The sequence below is a fragment of the Triturus cristatus genome, chromosome 9, assembly GCF_964204655.1.
Source record: "Triturus cristatus chromosome 9, aTriCri1.1, whole genome shotgun sequence".
Taxonomy (NCBI): Eukaryota; Metazoa; Chordata; class Amphibia; order Caudata; family Salamandridae; genus Triturus; species Triturus cristatus.
Genome location: NC_140592.1, coordinates 728,174,169 through 728,190,033, shown reverse-complemented (window position 1 = coordinate 728,190,033; position 15,865 = coordinate 728,174,169). Strand labels below are relative to the sequence as shown.

General features: G+C 43.0%; 2 protein-coding genes across 5 annotated transcripts in view; one reads left to right on the top strand and one right to left on the bottom strand.

Annotated features, from left to right (window-relative positions):
• Window positions 1-15,865, top strand: part of LOC146798618 (uncharacterized) — a 111,099-nt gene that overhangs the window by 69,277 nt on the left and 25,957 nt on the right. The gene's annotated exons all lie outside the window — the stretch shown is intronic.
• The window catches only part of MAP4K2 (mitogen-activated protein kinase kinase kinase kinase 2), a 299,578-nt gene continuing 295,180 nt past the window's right edge, over window positions 11,468-15,865 (bottom strand). For all 3 annotated transcript variants that reach the window (XM_085625928.1, XM_085625929.1, XM_085625930.1), the window contains one exon: window positions 11,468-15,776. In XM_085625928.1, coding sequence (XP_085482054.1) covers window positions 15,689-15,776 — 88 coding nt within the window. In that variant the 3' untranslated portion in view covers window positions 11,468-15,688. The remainder of the gene's footprint in view (window positions 15,777-15,865) is intronic.

The window sequence follows — 15,865 nt, the reverse complement described above, 5'->3', positions numbered from 1 at the left end:
CATCTTGTATTATCTGATATCTAAAGTCCGGAGCAGGAACTGATCTGTGACATAGGTTGCCCATCACCAAGAGCCGATGTGGCTTCTATTTCTTTATTCACTGCGTGGGCCTTACATGGGGGCTATGGGTTTTTCACTGACGTGAGCTTTGCAATCACTGAAAGGGAGACAGAAAGGCTAGGCTCTATCCTTTGCAGGCGGGTTTTGTTTATTCCTCCTTTTCCAGGCAGGAATGTGATTCAGTAGGAGTAAGCAGATAACCGTGCTCAATACTATCTCGGCACCCCGGACTGGGCCCCTTTGGCTGAGGCCCAAGTGTGCGAGGCCAAGGATACGCAGCTGCAGCTCTCAGAGCGTCTGAGGCCTGAAACCTCTTTTCGGGCTCCGGCTGAGCCACAAAATGGGCTTTCATGAAAATGGCACGAGTGCAGGAAAACATGATGCAAAACGTGTAGGCCTCAGTGCAGATTTGTCGTTTCTCTCATGGGAGACTTGATGGCAGGCCACGTTATAGCATAGGCATCATGGTTGACAGGCCATGGAGGGAAAATGCATGGCGTACATGCATGTACACGAAACGTTGGGGAACACATAGGGGACACATAGACCTTGTCATAATCTTTATTTTCTCATCTCACCTAGATGCAAATGCAGTGGAGGACAAACAAAGGCAGTCAGCTTGTTATTACTTCACATGTACTTAAGAGAGGCATGTTTTTTACTCTGTTCTGTCCATGTATATAAGAAATATGCATGCACTGCAAGACTTTCAGACGTGTTGGTCTTTCACAGTATACACAAATAACAGTTTAAATGCCACTGTTTTGTTTTATTTCTTTTATAGCACTACTCATCCCAATGCAAGGTATCAGAGAGCTATACATCACACATACATATTATACATTGACAATAAATCATATCTGTGTAATCAATGTACAGGATGTGTTAAAATAAGACAGTCAGAGTTACAAGGTGTAACAGTCACATGTCCTTCTTTGTACACTGTGATATATAAGGAATACAATTTATGAACTGCAAGTAACAAAACGATCTCTGTGTTAAGAGCAGTAACCCACTTACCTATCTACATAAATAAAAATCGGTCATCTGCATGTTACAGAATGAGCTTTACAGAAGACACCGTAACCCTCTATGCTACTTTGATTCAAAATTGAGACTAGACAAAACACAGATCTCTTCAGCAAATGCATTAACCACCAGAGTTATCTCACCATTATTATTATTCCCTGAGATTTACTAGGCACACAAAGATCTCTGCAGCAGGTGCCTTAACTCCAAAATATATTTTAAAATGCAGACTTTGCAACCAATTAAGCAGAACAGATTTACTTCCATGTTTCTCCTTGTGCCAATTTCTTTGTGGCAGAGTTTAAAAAAACATAAATGTATAAGTTGAGGCCCAGATTTTGCGTCACTTTTTCTTTTTTGGCACAACCAGACAAAATCTCTTTTGTTAAATCTTGTAATGCGCTAAATGTATTCATGATAGATGTTCTAACCATGTGTGAGGTCTTAAGATATAATGTACCTTCTAGTGATGACACTTCCTGGTAGGTCATGGTTTGTAAATTAATGCCATGTGCAATGTCACGCACTGTGATGTCACGTGATCTGATATCACACGCCATAATGTCAATTGCATACTGCCCAACTTGGTGAGGCCCCCCACTTCTGTTTTGAGAACTTAAGCCCTGTAGAGGTCGGTATATCCAGCCTTGTCACCTATCTAGTGATGGCACTTGACTTGTGTGAATGGCCCTCCTCACAGTCCATGTTTGCATGGATGCCACACATTTCAATCTCTGATGGGATAGCCCGACATTACTCAGTAGCTTGCACATCAAATTGTTAATATGTCATGTCATTTTGTAACTTATTGTGTATATTTAATCTTGTATAGGCTCTCAACATTTCCCCACCCAATGAACAGTGCTCCAGTTAAGAATATTTAGTAAAATCTTATGATGGTACCACCGTTGGAGTCTTGTGCTTTTCTAAACCTGAAGCGTACTTGCCTGTGTAACCAATTCATGTCATGGCGTGTATATCCAAATTGCAAATCTGCCTTATGCCCCTTAACGTGGGTTGTATGTGTGTGAATGCACTGTCTTTTCATTTTTTTTAAGCAAAAGTTTGGAGTGATATTTGGCGCTGGGCACAAGTGCGGTCTGGTTCCTGGTGCACATAGCCATGGCTGCAGCGCACAGAGACCCTACACTGCCGCACACAGAGGAAAAAAATTAGAGGGAACATTGCTCCCAGGTGCTATATTTTGGCAGAAAAAATAATTTGTGATGTCTCGTGTTGTTTTGTATTTTTTTCCATACGATGTTATTCAACACTGCAGCATTATGTACTTTTTGTACTGCAAATGTACTTGTGGATGCGTTTAAATGTCTGTAGTCTAAGACTATATGAATTATCGGGTTTCATTACGGGAAACAATAAAATATTCATGGGTGAGGTGCAATTCTCTATCACACCCTGGTACTCAAGTTGATCTATGATCACCCTGACTTGTTTCTTTGCTGCATGCTTTATTGGGCATTGTCTCTGTGGTTGAGGAATTTATTTTAATGGGATTTTGTGATGAGGTGACACCCAACATGATTGCAGTAACATGCAGGAGCCAGCGCAAACGCCCACTCCTGCACATATGAATTTTTAACTGATTCTGGTACGAGGTCGGAGAAGGCAGGTAAAATTATGTCTTCCCCCATTGGACTCTCCACTTATGAACTAAGGCGGCCAATCCTTTACAGCCAAAAGAATGTTGTTAACCGTATGTCAGGTTCTCCCAAAAGAGATCCTTCACTTGTATAGGTATGTCCCCCTCCATTTGGAGCATTATTTTGTACAACGATGTGGGACACTTACCCTTGTATCAGGTGTTTCCACCGTGATATGCTTTCTCAGTGCTACTGCTGCCAGATAATCCATCAGGTTTCGGTGAGCTATTGTGACTTCTGCCGCAGTGTCTAACATTGTCACTGTCTATTCCCTGTTCAGAAGCAGAGTCCTCAGTAGCCTGGGCATTTCTAATTTTGATCCAGGCTACCTTTTTCTTTTTTTTCTTTTTAAATTGAGGTTTAGGAGTATTTTGTTTGTCCTCTTGTTTAATGATGTAGTCCAAAGTGCAATGTGTCTCCCTTTTTCGACTGGACTCTTTCTTCCGATCTGTGCTCTGACCATCCATCTCTTTCCGAATGTTTTTAGGATGACTCCTGAAAGGAACAAGAGGAACTTGTATCAGTACCTGTCAGTCTTCCTAATATTGTCATGGTTTCTCAAATTGTATTTTCTCAAGGTGTGTTCCTGTTGAGGAGACCCACCTCGTGACTGTTTTTGTTTTGTTTATGGTCTCATTTCTTCTTAGAAGAATCGGGTGCTTGCTTAGAGTTATCCTTTTCAGAACTGCTCTTAACTATTGGTTTCCCAGGTTTGGCTCCCACACTATCTCTACCTAGTGAGGCATATGTTTCTCTGATAATTTTAGGCAACTCTTGCTCCTGTTGTGCAGGAGTGAAGTCCCCCAGGCATTGGCATATAGCCACTGCTGCTAATGTTAATGAACATAATTGCAGAAACTTGGGCAAAATTGCCCAATAGTTTCATCCCCAGGTCCAGGGCAGGTTCTGCCCCGTACTCATTCTGTATTTGTTTTAGTACATCTGGTATAACTGCTATTGGAGGGGTACAATGAGTTCTGGTATAAATGGCAGCGAAGATTGTACCCCAAATGACACACTCTTCTATCGGGGAGCCAGCTCCATTGGCAAGCAAATTGTTAGTATTCTGTGCTTTTCCAGCAGGTCCTTATGGGGAAAAACCGCTTCAAGTTAAGCTATTTTCTGCAATATCCAGAACGGGATTTGCTACTGGCTGGTGGGAATTTGTCCCATAACTGCGTTTTGTGTAAATGTTTACTAAATCTCTATAAAGTATACACATTTCTGCTGCTGGTAAAGTAGCAATGCCTGGATGCGGTGTATATGAAACTAAGTCCAGCCAGGTCGCTCCTTCTTTGCTGAGCGGACCGATGCTCACGTTTTCTGTGGTATGGGGTAGGGCGCCTTTAAACCAATTAATATGCTCTTGGTAAGTTAATGGGACTTCTATGTCCACGTATGGGAAATACTGTTCAGGTGGTTCATCTTCAATTTAAGTGTGAAACAACATTGTGCATGCCTCTGCAGGCGGGAATTTAAACCCAGAGTAGAATACCTCTGTTCTAAATGCTTTGTGTGCTTCGACCATAAAGGTAACATCTTCACCAGTTGCCGTGAGGCCATGTGGTAAAAATTTCTTAGTAACTGTCTGACTGCAATTTTCCGTAATAATTAGAGAAAACTACCTGCTGTTCAATGTCCTCACCGTGTTCGGTCATTGTTAAAGAAAAGGTGTTGTGTTTAAAAAAAAAATAATTTATTGAGATATGGTATGCACAATATGGGAACTCTCCAAGCTTGAATAATCTACAGCCAAAACATAGGGTATAACTACTCATCTGAGGCAGATTTATTTCCCTTCCCCACTTCGGACGTCTCTGGTTCAAATGTGAGTAGGGGTCTCTGAGAAAGCATGACTGTATTACTCAGATTGACCAGTAAAAAAGAACCCAACCAAAGTTGGCGGCGCCATGCCGTGTAGTTCCTACTAATCTGTTTGATCTGCACATTTGTTTGGACAACATAAACTGGGGGCTTGGTGCCTAGACTGATTCTGGACTGCCCTGCAGGATTTGTTGGCCTATAGACCAGCTAGCTCACAGTGCCACTGTAAGCCCCCGTAACCTTATCAGGGAGCAAATGGTTTCTGGCAACCACTGAACATGACAACCCTGACCCCTCAGGGATCGTAGAAACAGTACAGAACCTTTTGCTCAGTCACTTGTGCTCACTTATTCTCAGAGAAGTATACAGAGAATACACAGTGAGACGTTTTCAATGTTTATTGAACCAAAGGTATTCTTGTATATAATACGTGCGCTGCAATGACCAATAGACAGAAGCAGATAAAAGTGATTACGAGCACCAAAAGCGTAAATAGTACATATAGTTCTATGATGGTGCTAAAGCAGTGTATATATGCAGGCATATAAAACAAGGCAGCAATATAGCGTACTCCTAATATGTGAACCTTACTCTAAGTGTACCTAGAGTGTGTTTAGGTGTGAAGCCAAGAATCCCCCCCAAGGAACAATCCAACCCCATTACCTGATGGGAGAGAATGAAGGACCCCGTCTTGGTCACAAACTGGACACCCCTCACAAGATGTCAGACCGCTGCATGGTGAAGTCTCAGCATTCAGGGACCCTCGATGTCAGCTGAAGTGCCTCCTCTACCAATCTATCGGGATGCTCATCTTTTAGCATAGAAAGCAGCCTTGGGCTGTGCGTATAGATTAGGATGTTATGGATATGTAGATAGCCCTGTTGCCCCGTGGATGAAGATTCAGATGACATTTGTACATAGTTTGAAAAGAGACCTTGTACATGATCAGGGCATTTTGATAATGTTGAGCGAAGCTAGAAGTGTAAACATGTTTAGTTTCAGGGAAACTAATCCAACATTGTCGTGCACGCAAATATGTTCAAAAGTACACGGTTGAAATGTTATGGTGAGGACAATGTAAGAAATAAGATTCTTCACTACATGGGTCTAACTCAGGAATATAACAGTGCAACTTTCCCAGCAATAATGGTTTGCTGATTCGATGCTGTATTTTAATTTTCTGCTCAGCCACCATTTTGTGTTCAGTCTCCCGGAGCGAGAGTTTGTTTTCTAAAATAAATAAAATAAATATGACATATCAAAGTGAGATGTATTGTATTAAGAGTCCAGGGATCCCCTTATGAGTGGACAGGGGCTTGCCTTGGAAATCCCAAAGGGCCCTGTTTAGGGGTAGTGTGGCCGAGCAGCCTTAGGCTTAAATAAGAGGAGTGCAAGACATCAGAAAATACACACAAACGTCAATAATGAGACACATGACTCAAGAAGGAGATCAAAAAAAAGGGGGGGAAATAGAGGCTGATGGTTAGGTTCACCCTCCAGCAGTATATGTATAAAAGAACAGCCTGAACTAGTCAAGTAGAAGAACCTAACCTAGGTGGATGGGAGGTGTCAGAAAACAATCTTGATTCTGAAATACACCAAATGTAGAAAAAGGAAAAAATGTTCTTTTTCTTGAGTCCCCTCACTCACCAGGGTTTCCCCACGGTGACATGCTTCATCACTGGGGTCCTCCCAGTCCTCTACGGACTGAGGCGTGCTGCGACTTGCGAATTACGTAGGAGCACTAAAATCAGACTATGTGTAGTGCAAGTGAAAAGGTGGAGTGGAATTTAAAATTAATCAGCTAGTGGGCCAAATAAACTTTATTGATGCTCTAAGCTGAAAAAATTAAAAATGGGGTGATATGCTAAAGTCCCTAATTGTAATGAATAGGTGTACCTAGCATATTGTCAGGTCAACTAGTTTCGAGCTTCCCCAGCTCTTCGTCAGGACAACACCGGGACCAGCCCAGTGAGATTGTGCCACTCCTAGTCAACCTCGGTCCGGTAGGTGTTGGCCCAAGTAGGTGTTCAGAAGCGTGGCTGTCCGTGTACAAATGTACAAGACCGCCACTGCCCCTCCGCTGACCATGAGGCATATTAATGTCTTGTAAAAAATATCGTCTGACGTACATTACGTATGTATCATAAATTACGCATGCCTTACAATTGCAGCGTCTCACATTTTGCACCTTATTAAGGTTGACTAGGAGTGGCACAATCTCACTGGGCTGGTCCCGGTGTTGTCCTGACGAAGAGCTGGAGAAGCTCGAAACTAGTTGACCTGACAATATGCTAGGTACACCTATTCATTACAATTAGGGACTTTAGCATATCACCCCATTTTTAATTTTTTCAGCTTAGAGCATCAATAAAGTTTATTTGGCCCACTAGCTGATTAATTTTAAATTCCACTCCACCTTTTCACTTGCACTACACATAGTCTGATTTTAGTGCTCCTACGTAATTCGCAAGTCGCAGCACGCCTCAGTCCGTAGAGAACTGGGAGGACCCCAATGATGAAGCATGTCACCGTGGGGAAACCCTGGTGAGTGAGGGGACTCAAGAAAAAGAACATTTTTTCCTTTTTCTACATTTGGTGTATTTCAGAATCAAGATTGTTTTCTGACACCTCCCATCCCCCTAGGTTAGGTTCTTCTACTTGACTAGTTCAGGCTGTTCTTTTATACATATACTCAAGAAGGAGATCCACAATTAATTTATAAAAATAGCAAGTATCTTTATATATGTTTAGGCATCAGAAGAACATCGTTCAGGTAAGTAAGTTTTTAAATATGAATTCAATAAGTTCAAAGAGTCAACAGTGAAGTTTCTGAGTTAAGCAATGTTAACCTATGGGTAGAAAATCATATGCGGTTTACCAGCTCTTGTCAGTGACTTACAGGACCTTTCTCCAGGAGTTAAGGTGAGTGGTGGGCAACACCAGCAGAACATCACCAGTGGCACTAAGGCGGCCGGTTGCATAGGTTCAAAACCACGCAAAGGGCCCAATGTTATCCTATGAGAACATTTGCGGTAGAAAGAGGCTGCAGGAGGGAACTGTGAGACTAGTCTGGGGAAACCAACGAGTGGCTTGCGTTCTTGCGATGTTGGGGGATGTGGGGACACCTTTGGTCCTCTTCTCCTTGGGACGGGGCTCACAACGTTTTTGGGGTATCTAGCTTTTCCACCCCCATACTCTTGTGGTTGAGGGGGCTGCCAACAGAGGCTGCAGGTGGCGTGGGGAGTTCATGAGGGGTCACTCCACAGTGGACCCTGTACCTTGAGGGCTTGGGGACCACACTTACACCATTGTCCACTTCGACATGGGTTGGGGGCTCGGGTGCAGTGTTGCTGAGCGGTGTCAGGTTTTGGCAGGGCCGGAGTCCTCTTGGTCCTTCTTTTTATGCATGCAGGGGACAGTTCTGTTGTCCCTCGGAGGCCTTGGTTTCTGGGCGAAGGCTGACGGGTCTCCCGGCGTTGCAGGACTCAGCAGCTGCAGCACAAGTCGACTCTTCTTGTCCATCTTCTTTCTTCAGGCCATCAGAATCTGCTCTTCTGGTGTCAGGAGCTTCTCATAATACTCAATGTAGGGGCATTAGGGGAGTATAGGGTAGTAGCTAATGGGCTACTGACCCTTGGGGTCATTACGCTACCTATATGACCACTTCCTGCTGGAAGAGGGCATACCCTGTCCCAGAATTTATAAGTATGCCATCACAAAGATGGCTATTCTAAAAAATCGTGTCCACCTCAGTTTAGCCAACCGTAGGGGTAGTTCTCGCATGGGGGTGGCACGCCTACCTGACTAGCTAATTTTCCTGCCTGTCCAGGTCTTAAGGGGGCTCTGGACAAAGGGGGTCGGCTTCCTCTCGTGTGAGGGGAGCCAGATTCGCATTTCAGAGGTGGCTGCTCTTTGAAGCTTTCCAGCCTAGAAACGCTAATCAGCAGGTCATACTGTGGGAGGGGGTGTGACACCCTCTTCTCAGACAGGCTTTTGTTCTGGGTTTCCTGAGAGCAAAAAGGCTCTCACCTTAGGAGGTCAAAACAGTCAGGGAGCACAACAGAGGTTGGTAGGTTTTCAGGGGGCACCTCTAAGGTGCTCTCTAGGTGCATCCATCGGTAAATCCATCGCTGGAATCAGTGTGGGTTCATCAATAGGAGATGTTTGATACCAAACATCCCTATCTTCAGTGAAGCCATCATGTAGCTGGGGGGGGGGGGGGAACTCCTTTTTACCAGTGTCCAGGATATGTTTTAAAATGGCTTCCCTGGTCACTTGTACTGGCAGTAATAGGACTGACCAGCACAGGGGAATATCTGCTCATGCAGGTTATGCCCTCACATGTAATATTCAGCACCCTGCCTTAGGGATGTCAGGCCTGTTGTAGGGGTGACTTACAAATATTACATGCAGTGGTAAGGGACATGGCGTGTTTTAATGTTTGTCTTCCCCAAGGCACGCAGCCTGCAATGCCAGCCTTGAATGTGCTTGGTGAGGGTGTTTCTTAGGGTAGCACAATTTGTGCTGCTGCCCTTAGGGACCCTCTGTAGTACCTCAGGCCCTAGGTACCAGGGGTACCATTCACTAGGGAATTACAGAGGGTGCTAAAGGGTTTGCCAATTGGAGGAAACAATTGTACAATTTTGGGAAAGAGCTCTGGCGACCTAATTAGCAGGAACCCAGTGCACTTCCCAGTCAAAATCACATCAGTTACAGGCAAAATGTGTGGGGGCCACCATGTCAAAAAGAGCTACTTTCCTACAACGATGAACAGGGAGTTTTCCTCCTTCAACTGGGGGTCATTCTATATTTTCTCTGCCTGTGTCCACTATTCATCCCATGGCAGACTTGGGTATGGAAACTGATAATTGCATCATCCTATGAGGGCAGGGTAATGTCCACTATGACACAGCATTCTACTAGCAAACAGATTGTTCAGTCCAAGATTACCGCAGGGATAGTGGAGTATTTGGTTTCAGTAAACCAGCTGTTCTTACACTTCCAAATAGAGCTGGGGAACCTTACGTTTAATGGGGTGGTGGTACTGCCAGTTTACCGACAAACCCTAAATGAGACCCTTAATTTTAATACAACACTTGCTACTAACTTGTTGCTGTTTGTAAGCATTGATACATTTTGGCAGCAAATGCTCAACTACCAGGTGTATTTTCAGGTTGAGCGTACCATGCAGCCTAAGCTGCTTAAGAATGAAAGACATACTGTGGGCTCACAAAGAACATATGGTGGCTCGAAGTCCGCCAATTGCTTCCATTGGTTGGCTTTACTGTCACTCCTATTTGCTTGCTAATGGATGCATTTTCTTGTTTAAGCCTCTCCATCTTGTGTTTGTTCCTCCCATAGATCATAGCTTCTTTACAATCTCTTTTACTGGTTGGCTTCTATGCTTCTTCTGCTCACTTTTAGGGAACTAGTTTTCTCTTTTTGCTTTCATGAGAGTGCATGTGTTTTTTAGCTGCCTCCCTCATGTGCTTTTCGCCTCTCTTGCACATTGCTCTCTCTCGCTGATATGGTTCTGTTACTTGGGTTACTTCTCCCCTTGCCCTAAATGTTGCTTCACTACTCTGCCTGCTATGCTTTTTACCCCATGGCCAGTCATGTTGCTTCACGCCCCACCGCCTCCCCAACCAGCACACACAACTTGATGATCTGTTCAAAGCTTTTTTTTTTTTAAACCATGCTTCTGAGCTACATTTTAAAGAAACACTTTTGCCCCCTTTTTTTCAACTGGCCTATCTGGGCTCGATAAATAATCGTTTTTTAAAAAATGTGTGTCCTTTCTTAGGCGAGCGTGTGGTTGAATGCATGTGTGTGTCTACAAAATGATTCAACAGCCGCTTAATTGTGTCTTTTCAGCCGTGCTGCACAGCAGCCATGATGCTGTACTGCATGGCTAAAAAACATTGGCAAAGCCTAAAGGACTTATAGGCAAGATCCATTGGCTTTGTCAATACTTGTTGTTTCTTTTTAATGTGTTAGTGCTTCTTTAATATTTACACCGGGGCCTTGGAACTTTTACTTACTGATATTTAGGCAGTGTTTTTTGTCTGGTGGATATTACACTTTTATCTACAACCCGTTTTCTGTTGTATTGTCTGTAAATACATGAATTGAATACACTTAACTTAATCACTGAATGACTCACTCTAAATACTGAGTGACATATTGTTGTATCACTGTGCGCTATTGATACATTAGATGGTCACTTCCCAGTGAAAAGCAAGCATCTCCGAAAAAATTACTGGACCAGCTTTTGAGCCCGTTGTGCTCTTCAGTGCTTTTGTAGTTCATCCAGGATTAACAACGTGAGATGCATCTGCTTCTTTGGTAATCCTGCCTTGCCACACCTACACTAAAAATGAAGGTCCATACAAGTTGATACACATACATACACACTTGTACATCCACTCTATCTCCATTGGCGGCTCGCACAGGTAAGAGTGGCAAAGTAATATTAAATAAATAAATAAAACCACTTACTTTGCGCTTGACGCATCACCAGCTTGGCAACGCGACGAGTGCAAAGTAAGTGGTTTTATTTATTTAATATTTCTTAGCCCGTCGTCTGCCGAATTCCACCACCCCGCCGCTCTTACCTGTGCGAGCTGTTACTGTCTATCTCACTCTCTGAAGCACTCACTCTCTCAATTTGATAAGCATCTTTCCTTAGGCCCTACCGATATCTTTAAAACAGAAAGGAGGCAGTAGCATCTGTAAACACTACAGGCCTGTACAGCAGCTGGCAGTTCAATACAAGGTACAAGAGGAACATTAAAAACATTTTTGTTCACACCTTAGACTGAAAGAGTAGGAAATGATACTGGCGACAGCTTTGATATCAAGACAGTAGAAGATTGAAACCAAACTCCCAGTATGTTTCAACAAATGGCTTTTTTAATATAAACATTTTTAAATATCATACTTTCATGTGCATTTTTGCATTGCGGTATCTTTAAATTAAAAAGAAACAAAATAAGACTGCCAGTGAAACGTGGCACTTCATGTAACAGCCCATCCATTCTTGGGTTTTTGCAGGTTCCACTGAGTTAAAAAAAAGATTTATTAAGATCAAGCATTGTTCCCAATGCATTAAAAGGCAACAGCTAAGATCTGTGTTAGAAATGAGTTATCAAGGTACTCACTCTCGAATCACCCACTCACACACTCATCCAATAGTCAAGACATCAACTCATCACACACTGAATGCTATCATTTTCTCCAGTTCTCCACAAACCTCAGTCAACAGCTTCATCTGGATCGTGCTTCACTTGAAGACCCACCAAGACCCAGCCATATACATCAGCCATGAAATGAAGTACCAAACAGTCAACATGCTAGCATTTTGTGTCCCAAATATCGTTTACAATCAATATAGTCCCACTGGACGTGGATTTTCATTTATTAATTCCAGTGGGGCAGCAGTTTTGTTAACGATATTTAGAACACAAAATTTATGTCAACAGAACATTATATGATATTTTGGTAGCACAGCATCAAATCAACCATCTTCTCAACGACAGAGCTGCTCTAACTTGATAAAAGTGACCAGACGGTCATTCACTGGACAGATCTCAAACAATTTTACAAGTCATTGGTCCTGTCAGATCAAATGATGGGCTATAACACCAACCAACCAATCAACCAAAGAACTAGCATCATTCATACAAAATACATAAGCATTGCTAAGACTGTAAAGTTAACATCCACCTTTGTTTTCTTTGATGTACACAAATCCTTATAAAATAACTGGCCATATGACATGAGCCTGAATCATTTGGTCTTTCCTCACAACCACATTTTGCTGAATAGGAATGCAACATACACTCAGTACAGCTTGTTAATCACTACAACTCCAGTGCACTTTGAAGAAAGTCCCTTTCATTCAAAAACATAAGTTATGTATCCACTGAGGTGACCAGACAGCAAAATATGTGCCAAGAGGGTACGAAAAGGAGTCTAGGGCCTATGTTTAGCCCCACACCTGCCTAAACATCACAGTGGACCCTTTTAGCTATGCCAACAAAGATGGTAGGCGTACACCGATTTGGCGAAGATGAGTGGGAAATTATGTGAAGAAAGTGGGACTTATCACTAAAGGTCCTGGAATTACAAAGATGTAACTTTTTCTTCTTCTTTTGTCCACAGCCTTCCTTAAAGCACATGGAAAATTCCCAAGCATTATAAATGTTGGGGGATGGCAGATGGACGGACCAGAGTACAATTTACAAGGAATATTCTTTAACTTTTCACTTCCAAACTTAGAAGCGGTTTTAGAGCCAAATATCGGACCAGGGTGTTTATATAATACAGTGAGTGACGACTAGCCAACAGGTGAAATCAATGTGTATGTGTTTCCAAAGTAACATAGCTGTGCCTACAAGTGCCTGAGCAAGCCTAGCAGGTGGTAAACTGTTTTGCCTTTATGTGGCAGGGTTGAGATGGTGGTTGCCAGACCCTTGTCTTTTCCCCCAGCTGTTTAAACCATTCAAGAATGTAATGGGGGATATTTGGAGACACAGAAATGTATCTGCAGAATCTAGGCGTTGGTTGTGTTTTGTTTCAAATTGGAACAAGAAGTGTTTGTCCATCTAGGTTTCATTATACCCTAATATTTCGGTATGAGATATATATCTGTCTCTATCCCCTAAGTAAAAAGAAGATCAAGACCCTTTATCCCACTAGGAAAGATGTGTCCTGTTATTAAAATGCAATCACTATGATGGCTTTATTTATGCGAGTTTTGAAGAAGGTGACCGGATGGCATTAATCCACTCTCAAATCCACCCACGCAGGACCTCCTACCACCAGAGTGCCAGACAAAATGTTGATATCTGTAACCAGAGCTATGTACAGGCTCCTACAAAGAACATTATGCATCTGGAAGTCAGATGTGGACATCAATGAGGTGGTGTCCCTCTCCTGCTCGCATAATTCATTAAAGTTTTTTGCCAGTCAGAGAAGTGGCTGCTAAGTGCATCTATTTGGATTTTAACTCCTTTGATACTCAACATATAAACTCCATTTCCTGGAGAAAGAAATGTAGAAGTCAGATGGGGTCATGAGTTCATAGAAGAGCAGCAGTAAGAGGAGGGTATTTCAAAAGGCTCTAAACCTCATTGCTTAAGGCATGGCAAGAGAGGAGCTAGGCAGAATGCCCTCTTCACTTGTCTCAGCTCGCTGGTCCTCAAATGAGAAGGCTGATTCACAATGAGCCGAGGATCTTGGGGCTTTCTGCTCTACAAAGGCCAAAAGGTCCAACCTGCAATCCAACTACAGCTGTCTCGGAGGTATACAACTAGAGGTTTGTGGATCTGATATATTCCAATACAGGGAAGCAGATTCTTGTTCATTCTTTCTTTTCTTTGTCTTTAAGGAGACGGCAACAGAGGTCAAACACCCTGCTTGAAAGGACGACTTGAAGACTTCGGCCATTTGCCCTAAAGGATTCTGATAAGCCATATGTCCCGAGACAGTGCCCAGAATTAGGGCATGTGAAGAAGCATACAAGCAATTAGACTGCTTGTCCCTTTGACTAGAGACCAGGGCTGAGCATCAGAATCCATCAATTCAAAAAATATTAAAATCAGTCAGGTTTTTCAGTATATCCCGTACAACACTATACAATAGGTCTACACCTATCATGTTTCCAAGTTTGTTGGCCATTTTGAAAATCCTAATTATTTTATCAGTTAGCGGGTAAGTGGGCATAACCCTAGTATGGACATCTTCAACATGCTCACACTCAGGGTAAAAGAAAAGGAAGCATGACAGCGTATTAACTTAATATGCTGGCAAAATCATTTGACACATGTAATTACCATTCTTGAGTCATCGTGTAATATTGCTGGAGCCCACTGGAGTCTTGTAGGCTTGCATATATGCTTATGTTTAAGTAAAAAAATAAATTGTCATTTTATAGAAGCCCAGATCGTTGATTGATTTTCCGATTTGACATAGTGATGCTTAAGAGCTGGTATGGAGCTTACAGTGCTAGCCTCACGCTGAAATGGGCGTAGGGCATGTTAATCGGACTTGGCAACATTACAGACTAAGTTCATAACTGAGGTCTCAGACTGAGCTAGAATATTGCACATGTGGCGCATGTGCATGTTTGAGGATCCTATTTTGCTCAAACGTCTAGGGCACGTAGGTCCAATCCAGTCCGTCAGGGAAGGACCTCAGCGGCTTAAAAAGCAGAGCAGACCTAGGAGTAATACTTATTCTCATATCTATTAGAACACCCAAAAAAACAAGGGGTCCTTTCTATCGACATGCGCACATATATAGCATAACACTATTCAGCGGTGCAAGAATTCCAGTACCCATGCGTGTCATGAGTGATCATTCAAAAAGCATAACTAAACGTCTAGCAGGCTGCCACAGACCCACAGGTCTGAAGAGGTGACATGGAGTAAGAGTGACCTTCGGGGGATTATTGCAAACATGCTCGCCTTAGAGACACACACACCTTGGGGGTGAAATTAGGGTAAAGGCCAAAGCTACAAAGTAGCTCAGAAACAATGAAATTAAAGAGAGAAATATAACGAGTAGGGTAGGAAGGAGGGAGGGGTTACAGACCATTAGGCCTTTCATCTACTGGTCTTTGCAAGGTACGACAAGTACAAATATCCCAACCATCATAACAATGAAGTGAAGACCACCCCATGCTTCTCCTTTGAGGGAGGAGTTCATAAAGACTAACAAATATCATTTCTCAGATACAATGTATGAAGTCTCCCCTTCACACGAGATCTGAGTACAGATACATAAGACCCATGAAGGCTCTCAGGAGGACTGCGAAGTCCTCCAACACACTGCCTTATTGAGCATATACAACCTTCTCCTAGAACATATGCTCCGTCTGCCAGTATTAAAGATCACCACATGGTATCTGAAATTAAGAGGAGGCTTCACTCTTCCCCACAATCACTGGACAGCTACTGGTCTGGCCCTTGGGCCGCTGCCATTCCGGAATCATCTTCTCAGGTCACTCAGGACAGCTGCTCTCTTGTGGAATCGCACCTAGATTCAACATCTAGGTGGCTTGGTCCATCCAGTATGGCCGAGTCCCGTCAGCGGAAGTAAGATCCTTCTTAGAAACTGCTCTCGTGACCAGTGAGAATATAAAGGTTGCTGTGTGCAGAAGGGTCACTAGTTGGCGTACTCTCTAGGATGACGTCTCTGCGGGTGAAAGACAAAACATAACTCAAGGCACAACATTCCATAACGTTTGGAAAAGGATTAGATCACGATGGCTTTAACAAACCCAT